This window comes from Carassius carassius, chromosome 1 (genome assembly GCF_963082965.1).
Source record: "Carassius carassius chromosome 1, fCarCar2.1, whole genome shotgun sequence".
NCBI classification, from domain to species: domain Eukaryota; kingdom Metazoa; phylum Chordata; class Actinopteri; order Cypriniformes; family Cyprinidae; genus Carassius; species Carassius carassius.
Genome location: NC_081755.1, coordinates 42047485 through 42059801, shown reverse-complemented (window position 1 = coordinate 42059801; position 12317 = coordinate 42047485). Strand labels below are relative to the sequence as shown.

The 12317-nt window shown below is 37.4% G+C and overlaps 2 protein-coding genes across 11 annotated transcripts in view; one reads left to right on the top strand and one right to left on the bottom strand.

Moving 5' to 3' along the window:
• The window catches only part of LOC132151500 (brain-specific angiogenesis inhibitor 1-associated protein 2-like), an 83885-nt gene extending 76716 nt beyond the window's left edge, over nucleotides 1-7169 (top strand). For 2 of the 9 annotated variants that reach the window (XM_059559697.1, XM_059559687.1), the window contains one exon: nucleotides 6774-7169. In XM_059559697.1, the coding sequence (XP_059415680.1) occupies nucleotides 6774-6843 (70 nt within the window). In that variant the 3' untranslated portion in view covers nucleotides 6844-7169. Of the gene's footprint in view, nucleotides 1-192; nucleotides 231-1859; nucleotides 3149-3260; nucleotides 3328-6197 lie in introns of those variants that run through there. The other 7 variants (XR_009436416.1, XR_009436414.1, XM_059559650.1 and 4 more) reach the window with 7 other exon arrangements.
• Nucleotides 7170-8330: 1161 nt separating this feature from the next.
• Nucleotides 8331-12317, bottom strand: part of LOC132151488 (serine/threonine-protein kinase LMTK1-like) — a 44529-nt gene continuing 40542 nt past the window's right edge. For both annotated transcript variants that reach the window (XM_059559615.1, XM_059559624.1), the window contains exons 12-14: nucleotides 12096-12240; nucleotides 11821-12021; nucleotides 8331-10811 (exon numbers count right to left, since the gene is read on the bottom strand). In XM_059559615.1, the coding sequence (XP_059415598.1) occupies nucleotides 10783-10811; nucleotides 11821-12021; nucleotides 12096-12240 (375 nt within the window). In that variant the 3' untranslated portion in view covers nucleotides 8331-10782. The remainder of the gene's footprint in view (nucleotides 10812-11820; nucleotides 12022-12095; nucleotides 12241-12317) is intronic.

Below are 12317 nucleotides of genomic sequence, written 5' to 3'. Positions count from 1 at the left end.
GAATTGAAACATTACAAACAAAATTATTCCATTTGGAGCGATATGAAAGTGAGTAAATGATGACAGTGTTAGTGTTTTTTTGGGTGAACTGTCCCTTTAATAAACTGTGTTGGTGCACTCTTGGATATTTTCCCTCTTAAGCTGGAAATAAGCTTCTAAGCCGCACTGAAATGTTGTTTTTACGAATTCCAGCCAGCGCTAGAGGATTATGACAGTCAGTTTGCCACAAGGTAAGATCGGCTCTTAATGAACAGAAATGACAACACTTAATAATTAATCCGTTTTATGAATTTATACCAAAATGCCAAACCTGTACTGCTAATTATATCTCTGTTAGTGAATAGTAGTTAATATCTGTGTTTTTTCCCTTTCTTAGCTCTTGCTTGCTTATGCTAAATGTGCAATATAGTGCTGATATTTGTTGGGAGAGCAACCCTGTTTTATCAGAGAATTGTAAATGGTTTGACCAGAGAAGGTTGTGTGTCTGTCTGTTTTTGTGAGTGGAGCGAATGAGCTGTTGGATTGTGAAATGCATTGTTGTTGACCACACTGTAAGCTCATTGTGTGTAATCCATTAAGGTCAGGATCAGAGCTGCTCATAGTCTGTGTACCCTGTTCTCATCGTCTCTAGAAGCCTCTAGTTGAGATTCAGTTCACTTACAATAAAGTTTCCGGTTCAACACATTTGAAAGTATACGAAAGCAGACAATAGCTTCATTTCAACCCGTCAGTTTATAAAAACTGTGTACAGTAATGCACTTACAATGCAAATGTGTTCATTACTTAGATTTAAATATAAACGTGGTGCTTGTACTTCCTTTCAAGCAGATAAATTAAACTAAAGCAAAATCCTGTGCATCTTCATTTTTGCAGTGAGAGTACTATTTTAATCGCATTATCAGTGTTACTCCTGTTGACATATTTGTCTCTATTCAACAACCCTTTCAGAAAGCAGAATTGACTTTTAATTTACTTTTATTTATTTATTTAGTTATTTTTTGAAGGAATTAATACTTTCATTCAGCAGGTACTCATAAAATTAATCAAAAGTGGCTGAAATGAGATTCATAATTTTACCAAGATTTATATTTCAGACTTCTTTTGAAACTTTGTTGAAAGATGCTAAAATATATATTATCGTTTTCATAAAAAATATGTGACACAATACTGGAATAATGGCTGCTGAAAATTCAGCTTTCTAAAAAAAGGAATAAATTATATTCTGAAATATATTTAAACAGAAAACAACTATTTAAAAGTTTAATACTATTTCACAATATTCCTGTTTTTAATGTGTTTTTGCTTATATAAATGCAGCCCTGGTGAGCATAAGAGACCTTTCGAAAACATTTAAAAAATCAAAACAGACCCCAAATTTTTAAACAGCAGTGTATTACTATAATTTTCCATGGACAAGATTAATATGAGATTGTATTATGTAATGTTTCTATATTTTTATGAAAGTATGTGTGAACTGTAATGAATGTCCTGCCTCGTAAATGTCAATTGTAAGTGCATTACTCTGAACCTGATTTAATGAACAACTCAAATGATTTGTGTTGTAGATTGTAAATTGTATTTAAGACGGATTATTTCTAGATAGCTTTGATACATCTTGACCTTTTACCAGTTTTGATCCTTTGTCTTTTCAATTTGATCATTGTCAATTGAAAATGGCACTTTAATGTGCACTTTAACATGGCACATTCAGTAGCTGTGTAGTTTGATGTTAGACAGGATGAGGAATAAGCCCTCACTACAGCCTTCACTCCTGCCCATTTGTGGCTGTCTTTGTCTTTTCTTCGTTTCTCTCTGAATGTGTCCGACCTGGCAAGCTTCCTTCTCTCTTTGTTCCACAGTTCCGATGGCAAATTGATTTCGACAGTGTGAACACAGACAGACTATCAGACACAGATCCGGATAGCACAGGGGCCACGCCCCTACTTTCCTTAGCCCCTCCCCTTTTAAGCTCTGCCTCCACGCACTCCTCCTCCAATGGAAGGGGCCAGTCTCATCCCTCCTTTCTGTCCTCTCTTCCTCCCTGCGTCTTGCTGGGGCGATAGTGATGGTCGCGTGTGGTGGGTCGGGGGGGAACTCTGAGAAGAACGACCGGAACGCAGTCCAACTGCTCGCCTCGCTGCTTTACGGACTCTGATTCGCCTGTAGTGACGCCGCTATGACATCGCTGTGGACTCCAAAGAGACTGCTTACCACTTCCCGTCTTTCATGCATGAGCAGAAGTTTTGCTATGTGGTTGTTTTTTTTTTTCAAATGACATCCTCATGTAAAAGTGCCAAAAGAAAAGCAAATTTGGTCTTTTGGAGCAGCTCTCCTCATACCGAAGCTCTTGCTGAGTGTTTTTCTAAGCAGATGTAATGGGAGCCTCATGCCAAATGAGGAATGTTTTTGTTTTTTTTATTCTTCTTTGTGGTTTAGTTGTGCAGAGTGTACTCTCTCTCTGTGTGTGTTTTTGAAGAGCATTTGCATTTTGTGAATCCCTCATGTATTACCTGGTGCTCCTCTGGTCCAGAGGCTGTGTCACTTTGTGCCGCAACAAGCTTAGATTTTCCTCCAATTCACCCACGAAATTGGAAGGAAAATTGAAAATTTCCCTCATTAAACTAGTGCCAAATGAGAGTGGACCTATGAAACTGGAGCGAAGGTTGCATGAGCTTCAAAATCCTCAGGTGGGACTGTGCTGTTCGTCCAGACCAGCACGTGTCTGTTCACCCTACATGCATGAAAGAAAAGTGCTTTGAGCAGAAACCTTTCCCCGAAAAAAATATCCCATTATCCTGTCTCAGACACCTGGAAGTATGGGATCGGAATAGTATCAAAAATAATACTTTATCAGTATGATTCACAAATGTGTGACCTAATTCACAAAATTTGTTTCTCAAATATTCCTATGAACGTTGTTCACAAATTTTTGAACTTTTGAACAAACTCATGAACGGATGGATAACTTTGAATTTATTATTTTTTGAGAGGTTTTTAGTTAAGATACATTTAGCCAAAAATACCAAAATTCTGGTAAACATTTTGGTAAAATAATGTTTGAGAGGTTTTTATTCAAAAATACATTTTGCCAACAATACCATAACCCAATATTTTGGTAAAATAGTGATTGAGAGAGGTTTTGATCCAAAAATACCAAAATTCACTTTTTGGTAAAATAGTAATTGAGATATCTATATTCAAAAATACATTTTACCAAAAATACCATAAGCTAATTTTTGGTAAAATATTGATTGAGTTAGGTTTTGATCTAAAAATAAATGTTGCCAAAAATACCAAAATTCACTTTTGGGTAAAATAATGATTTAAATGGCAACATATATTATGAATATATTTGAATAGATTTTGTATTTATTTATTTGTTTTTCATCAGGTACATCCTCTTCAGCCAATCAAGCGAGAGTTGGAGATCAATGCATTGTACAACACTGAAATTAAATGCTATGTGAAAGGGCCTTAGGCACCATTCACTCAAAAATAAAATGACTGTCATCATTAACTCACCCTCACGTTGTTCCAAATCCTTTGCTTTGGTTTCCATTTGAAACACACATTAAGATCATTTCAGTGAATCCTGAGAGGTTTCTGTCACAAAAAACCCAAAGTCTTATAGGTTTGAACAACATGAAGGTGAGTAAACAATAGGTGCATTTACATGGACACTTTTTGCTTCCATCGGAATAAATTCATTCTGATTGATGAATCCAAACGTAGTGTTTACATGAACGCTAAATAAAGTGATCGGGGTGATATGCCCGTTTATATGTCAGAAGCTTCTGATCGGATTTACTTTTGACATGCACACATTGCATGAATATACAGGGTTTCCCGCTGTTGTCACATACTGTTTTAAAAAGCACACGTGATATTTATCTGTTTAAGGTTCTAATTAGGCGACGACCAGCACATGAACTGTTGTGCAGTACTGCTTACTTATTAAAAATGCCCCTTCCCACACCCAAAACTAGTCGTTTGTTGATAAGAGTCTTAAACAAGGACTCTGGTTGAATGTTTTCCTGCTCCTTTTCACAGATGCTGAGTGAAAAGGCAGTTTTATAATGATGGTATACTGATACAGTATATGAGACTTTATTAGTCAGGAAGAACGGCTCATTCTGCGAGTCATACGTCATGGCACTATTTCTACATCACTGCGCATGCACAGTACTTTCTAGTTTCGGTTTTCAATCCGATCAAGTGTTTACATGTCCTCGCACTTGGATTAGAAAAGGAATAAACCACCCTTTACGGATCTGGCCAATTTAATCTGATTGACGTGTTTACATTGGACTTTTTTTATTCTGATTGTGCATCTAGTCCTATTACGATCGGATTAGTAGGGTCCATGTAAACGCAGCTATTGACAGAATTTTCGTGTTTGAGTGAACTATCTCTTTAAATTTATTGCCTTTGTGAATATATTCAGCATCGCGTTACGTCAGTCAAGCTCGCATCAGCCGACATTCAGCTGTTCCTGATGTGTACCAATCCAGTGTTGACACCTATCACATGTGGTCTATTGAAATAGACCATAATCCCATTCTTCAGCATCTCTTCCATCACATCGCTGCTTGCAATTAACTCCCTCCTCCGACCCCAACTCCACCTAACTGAACCTGTAATCCGATCTGACTCTTGTTTCACTTCATTGGAAGCATTCTCTATCACGGATTGTTTTACAACTCATTGTGAATTGTAATTATGTATGCATATAATGGTTCTGTTCTGTCCCCCGGGGGGTTTGTCTTGCTGCTCTACCTACTCTGTCCAAGCATGGCTGTCCAAGCAGTGTTGCCCAGAACATAACCATACCGCCAACACTAACTGTTTGCAATATAATTGTAATAAATATACTTGACGAAAGTGGTCCTGATTGAAATGAATTTTATTTTGTGAATCTCAATCAGGTTACACATTTCTGTATCATATCATGTGAATATATAAATTTTAGACTATTCTGAGCGCATCCAGAAGTGCCACCAGCCCATGTCTCTAAAACATTTCCATTGTAGTATGTTTCCATGCAGTTTTAGGATGTTGACTGACAGATCCTCTGGAGCTGTGGTGTAGTCCTCGCTGTGATGATGTTCTTTTGTTTCTTCTTTCTTTTTCTTTTCTTGCAAAATAGACAAACTAGGAAAAATGCACAAGAAATCAGTGTAACAATCACAATATGCATGCTGAGGAGGAACATAGTGAACAATGACCTTGAATGTATGGTGACTTTTTACGAAAGGAATAAATAAATATCTATATATTAATAAAACATTTGTTCATATGAGCTTCTAATGATTTTTAACGTTGTCATCTTGAATTTCCAAGTATTTGCATTGAGCTTCATTGGGTGCTGCGCAACTAACTCAGCAGAAAAGTCCTTTATTGCGATATCCACCATATTTCATGTTGTTATTTACTGATGTATTATTTTATAAAATCTAAACATTTAAAATAAACCAAATATATATGGCATGAGCAATTTTGGGCCATTAATGGTTAATATTATTCAGGGTTTTTTGGGGGGCTTTTTACTTGCACCCACATACCAACAAGACACGCTCAACTGTGTCGTCTTTTTAAAACCAACTATTAACCAACATTTCACGAACCTGAAGAGCACACAGTTCTAATCTAGCATAACGTTTGTGTACTTGTGCATCATGACGTCATGTCTGTATGAATTTGTGACCGTGTGTTTTTCTGTGTCTGTGCTTGCCTGCTCGCCTTTTTTCTTCTTCTTATCTTCTAAGATCTGTTCTATTGTAGATGTATAAGACATGTCAGTTTTTTTTATAAGCATGCATCTTGTATAAAGAACTGTGAAAGTTTTTTTATATATATATTGAAATGTGCTCTTCAAGAGTTCACTGTTTTCCATACACATCTCTTTACTAATTGGACCTCCTAACCAAACTGCTTTGGGCAGACCTTTAATTTTGCACTATATTTTGAACCCATGTCATTTCTAGAAGTGTGTTATTGACTCATCTACAAACATAAGACTGTGACCTCATCCATGAGCAAAAAAAGCGCTACTGTATGTCACAGAGCAAGTAACCTACTGTACGGCCATTGAACGCAACACTAACAGTCATTTGAATGCGGTGGAAATGTTGCCATACATAGTCTCCGTCTGAGCTGAGCTCTCAGGTTCAAACCCCTGGACTCTGTTTACTTTCCAGTTTGGGTCCTGAATTGTCCCGGTTCTGAGTGTTGCAGGACCTCCGTAAGTCACCTGCCTCCATAGCTGCTCAGCCAAACCAATCATACCCTTTCTTTTAATTTTGGTTTTGTTTTCGACTCTCATTCGCTGTGCGGGTTAAACGGGCAGTAAGGCTTCACAACTGCTTCGTCTCATGCCGCCACCTGCCTCTCTGGTTGGTCCTTGGCTTTTTGTGTGTGAGCTGTAGTTCGTACTAGCCAGAGAGGTCATAGGTTGCCAGGAAATGGTGTTGGCGCTGGAGGTAACCCCGAATCTAACTCTTGCATGCATCTATCAATGCTGACAGAAGTAACTACAGTATGTCTTGTTCCATTTGCATGCCTGATCCAAACACCCTTCATAGACTCTTCTCCAGATACTTGTTCATAAGTATATGTCAAATGAATCACCGTATGCCTTTCAGCAGTACCTTTCTTCTGTTCCCCAAATCAAAGTGCAGTAGAGCTGTTTGTGTCGTAAAGTTCAGTGGGTCACTAGCGTGGGCCGTGTTGTGGGCATACTGACCGTGTTTGTTCTCCACCCCCTCTCCATCTAGTGACCGTTCCCTGGAGGTCTACTACAGGCCAAGCATCATGGATGACCGATCCGCTCCTCTCTACTACTAGAGGGGCCATGCAGTGGCCTGTGCACTATGTCGCCCTCTTCTGTTCTGTCTGTGTCATTGCAACAGCATGTGGAGGCAGAGCACATGCATTTACCCACAGGGCACAGAGGATAGAGTTGGTTGTGTTCTTAAAGGATTAGAGTAATGATCTTAACTCTGTAGCTTTACAATTAATGGTATTTGTATCCACCAATTCACGTATTTTAAAAGTTAACAGTTTTTCTGAATGGTTTTCTTCATCAAACAAATCAGGCACAACTGAAATGACAGTGCTTTTTTTTTGGGGGGAGGGAAAGTGTAAGCCTGCTCATTTAAACATGAGATCTTTTATTTCTAAAGGGGAGCCTTTCTTTTTCTGTCAGTTATGTATGTTTTGTTTCAAATGCCTCTATCACATCATTTCAGAAAGCTGATGGAACCTCTTCGCAGGGATCTTGATGCTGTGGTCACTCTGTATTAAACAGACCACTGTGCTTTGCTAAAGTTTTAGTGATGCCTCTGTGAATTCTCTGTCTTTGTAGAGATCTGTACAGTATATTAGATGCAATATATAGTGCAATTTTTCATACAAGTGGCACCGACACAGGAACTGTGCCTTTTATTGCTGTTTTGTGCTCTATGCGGTTTTGAATATCTGTAACTCCACTGGTGTAAGTAAAGGGAATTGCTTTATGTGATATTTTGTTGTTCCATCTGATTTTTGTATTATTATTTGCTTCTACTGTACCTTTTTTTATTTACCTAGAAATTCCAATGACTGTTATAGATATATAAGAAGGTTTATTTGTTTTCACCTGCTGCTTTTGCTTTTCTACGTACTGAGCAATACTGCTTATTAAATATCAAAAATAGACTTAGAATAAAATATTTACAGGTTCTGTAAATATATCTTTTGGTTTGTTTCTGCTTGAGGGACTGAACATTACTAGCAATTTAACCACTGATTTTTGAAATGATATGGAAAATACAGTATCAACTACTTTAGATCCTGCTATGAATTGCATGTTTTCTATATTAGGGCATCTTCTGTGGATCGTGTGAGAAAGGTGGGATCGATGTGTGATTCTTCCATGGACTGGAAGATTTTGTCTGATCAGCTTTGAAACCAATTTTATAATGTTTTATTTTTGTTTTGGCTCTTCTGTTTATTCATATTTATGGACAACTGCAAATGTATGTGAACATTCTTTTCTTTTCTGAAATAAAAAAGGCACATTTAAACTGCCACTCTTTCAGATTGTATAGGTTCAAATGGCTGAGATATCATGTTTTAACCTAGAAATTATTTTCTCAAGCTGTTCTTTGGATCATCTCAAAACATGCTGGAGAACATCAACAACAGGTTTCTCCCAAACTACAAAAAATGCAAAACAATCATTTTCATTAGTGGTGTTTAAGTGCATACTGGATATGTGTATGCATGAGTGTGTGTGTGTGTATATATATATATATATGAGGAATCTTTAATAACTGTCACAGGCACAAGGGCAAACTATAGTTTGGTTTATTTTTAGAATGGTACAGTAGGCATGAGTCGTGAGGGCATACGGTTCGACAGCTATGAGGCAGTAACAACAGACTTTTCCCTTCAATGCAACATTCAACATTTAGTTCACTTTCATTTGACTTTTTTTTGGCAACCACAACCAGCCGAATGAAGCACTGATGTTCTGAATGAGAAAAAGTACCTACTGCCGCAAGGTTTATTAGCACAGTATAAAACTCTTGAAAGGCATACAGCGAGAAAGCGAGGGTACAAGAGCAGTGATTGTGACTTACAGCATTGGCACAAATGTGTATGGGCTCCAGTGATTCAAGGTAGAACATGACCGGTACAGCTGTACGTTACATTTAAACAGATCATCGTGTAAAACAGGTCATAACTTTTCTCTGTGTTACACCTCAGACCATATAGGGACAAAAGACCAAATATATTGAGAGAAACTTGTAGAAACACATGAAGCCCACATGCAGTCTGGACCATCTGAATTGTTTTGTAGTATAATTTTTGAACATCTATTTGTTATTGGATTTAACAAAAATAACACTTCTGAGACAAGGCATCATCACAGACGGAGGATCAGATCTGCAGGAGCTGCCGTTGTTGTTTGTAACACATTTTGTTCACAGACGATATGGTCCCTCTTCTCTCTTTAGCTTGTTTATGCGTCTTTGAGTACCACAATTGTGAAGTATACACCTGTGACCCACCGGTTTATTCTGAAATGTAGCTCTCGGACTCAAAGCAAAAGATATTCATGCCCGAGACTGATTGCTGTGATGGACTTGCTTAAGTTCTGATCCTGACAAGCACCAATAAACTTATCATCATCAGTACCACCAGGGTCATTCCTCTTATACCTCCTCTTATTTTCATGCCCCTATCATATACTGGATGATATATTAAATTCAAGTTTTGGAACACAAAGAACTGAATGTCTGAGCTACCGCTCCAAATATGGCAAGCACCATAGATGTTATCATAAATGTAGCTTATTTAAATCCATCAGAAGTCATACAGTAGCTTTATGTGAAGAACAGATTGAATTTTTAATTTGTTATTATAATGGCTTGATAATTATAAACTTAACAGTGAAACCTTGCACTCGTGTAAACATTCAGTAGTTGCAGTCAAAAGGCATTATGACTGTGCCATGCCAAAGTTTGGATGTATCTTTTTAAATAACAACTTAAATTCTTATATTTCTCACATAAAGCTACTGACCTCAGAGCACACAGAATGTAGCACGTGAACTATTTTTAAAGTGTTAAAGTGCCTTATATTTCTGAAAGTTTGAATTGCTGCATAACAGGAATGACCCATATGTGAGCTATCATATATATGCATGCTACCATAATAGTTAAAAGCAAAAATAGTTGGTCTGTTATCTGTTCTCTTGCAATACTGTTATTGCTTCTCAGCAAAAAAAAAAAAAAAAAACAAGTACTGTAATATATCACTGTCATCCATAAAATATGTTGGATATTTTGATCTAGGGGTTTAAAAATCTAACCAGAGAAGAAGTGTTAAGAGTTAGTGATTAAACTGCACTTTTAATAAGATATAAATTAGATCTTGATTTTGATTAAGTACTTGATTATGGGATAAGAGATGTATAAAGATATCCTAAGTCATTAATGAAAGTGCAGGTAGTTGTAAAAGTTCTTCGGCATTAAAAATAAAGCAAAACACTGTTTAAGACTCTATGAGGAATTTAAGTGTGATGGTTTATATTGTTAATATATCTATTTTTGTACCATACCCTTAACACCCCTGAGCTAAAGTTTAGTTAAAAGTGGTCAAATATAGAAAACATCACATTTGAGCAGCTTGTAGTGAGGGGTTCAATGTATATATTTCTTTGCACCCTCAATAATAAATGTGGGTCTTTCTTTTATGAGGGCCGAACATCTTGAAACTATTTTATGCAGCTCATTGGGTCAAACTGAAAAATGTAAAGCACTATGACAGATCTTTCAGACTGTAAACCACATATTGACGATATGAGGCATGACAAGCAAATGAGGAGAACAGCCTTGCATCTATATTGTATGTGTAAAATGAAATAAAAGAGATGATTTCAGCATGATACTGATACTGAATTGTGCAAATAAGTTATAATCTTCTCACCTCATGTTCTAATACATAGATAATAAATATGTTGTTATACAGATCATTCCTTCTGTTTTTAAAACTGTTGTCCTCAAAAAACTGTCACTTAACCAACATCTGTCTAGAAACACAAGGGAAGGGCTGGCTAATCCACTACAATATGAGGCACTGTGTCCAAACAGCATATCAGGTTGACAGGACCCTTTTGTCCAGCACATTTAAAAGAACAAAAATATATAGCGATACAGGAAAGCCCACAGTCTGATGAGACCAAATCAAACCATATGGGTTCTAAACACCTCTTCAATTAAATGGGTATTGACCCTTTCACTCCTGGACCCCATTCTCATTGTTACCTGTGTGACAAAAAGAGAAAGCTAGTTAACTTTCAATGTCAACCCTGCATACAGCAACAAACTCAAATGCAAAAGCATTATATCTAGCACCTAATGTTTCTAAACTCTATCAACCATGTCTTTATGGCGAGCTTTAGTGCTCAATTCCAATTTTTGCTCAGATCCATTTTTTTTTGTGTGTTTGTGTGTGTAGCTATTCACGCCGTTTTAAATGTGGAAAATATCCAATATCCAGTGTGAACAGTTCACTGTTCTGAACTGACCTGCATGCACAAAAGAACAATGTGAACAGGGTTTTCAGATTTTCACAACAAAATTTGGCCGATAGCTTCTCAAAACTAATTCAAACAACCCGTGGCAACAGTGGAAAAATGTAGCCTAATTCTTCAGTAAAACTATAGATTTGGCAACACTTGCGCAGCGCACTGTTATACAAAAGTAAACATGGAGGACATCATTTAATCAATTATGCATTTTAGTTATAGTGTGATCTGCTGCAAAAGCCAGCAAAATTTTGTGCAGGCAATATGAAAAATAAAGACAAGGACGGGACAAAAAAAAGAGCAGAGTTTTTAAACTTTTATGACATGAGCACTCATGTTTTGCTGGTATACAGCAAAGTTGTCATTGTAATACTTGTGAGTTCTGACACATCAAACTTCATGGATTACCTTTCACAATTGTCTTAACTTTAGGTATGTAAAATCATTGAAGTGTCGCCAATCAGCGCGGAATTATGACAAATTTTGATCTAGAGTGATGTAAAAGTCAAATGAATTCCGACATGACTATTCACACTGTGGTCGCATTGCAAATCATCTGACCTGTATCGGATTTAGTACCATGTAAGGAAGTGGCACAAATCGGAATTGAAAAGATCAGATTCCATGTGGCTTGTGCTGTTCACACTGTCATGACAAAAACAGATCTGAGTCACATGTGAGCAAAAATTCTGATTTGGGTCGTATTTGATTGCAGTGTGAACGTAGCCTGTGTTAGCAGAACTGACCTCCAATGGAGTCCATGTCAGAGTCAGACACATGCGTAATGGAAAAACGAGAGACACTAAATCGGGAAATCGGTGGTGCTGGTTTTTCATCTGGAGACGTGACGGGAGAGTTGGGTGGTGTAGCGATCTCTTCAGAACCAGTTTCTGATGTTGAAGGGCTTTGAATCAATGGAAAATCATCTTGCCACTGAAATGACCCACCTGTTTAGAGTGAGAGGCTTGTGAATTGTTACTAAACGAGAGGAAATATCCAGGAATTGTAATTGAACACTCACTTTCTTCTGAGACATTCTGTCCTGGTGATTCCTCAGGGGTAGTGACCCTATTTTGGGGTTGTGGCAGCTCCACCTCTGAAGCCTGGCCAGTGGGTTCTTCATCCACAGGAAAACTATAGTCCCCAAGCTCACCTGTGGGGCTCTCCTGAATCAATACACAGCAAGACACAGGCTGTGAGTCATTTAAGCACTGCGCAAATCAATGTATTTTTCTGAAATGAA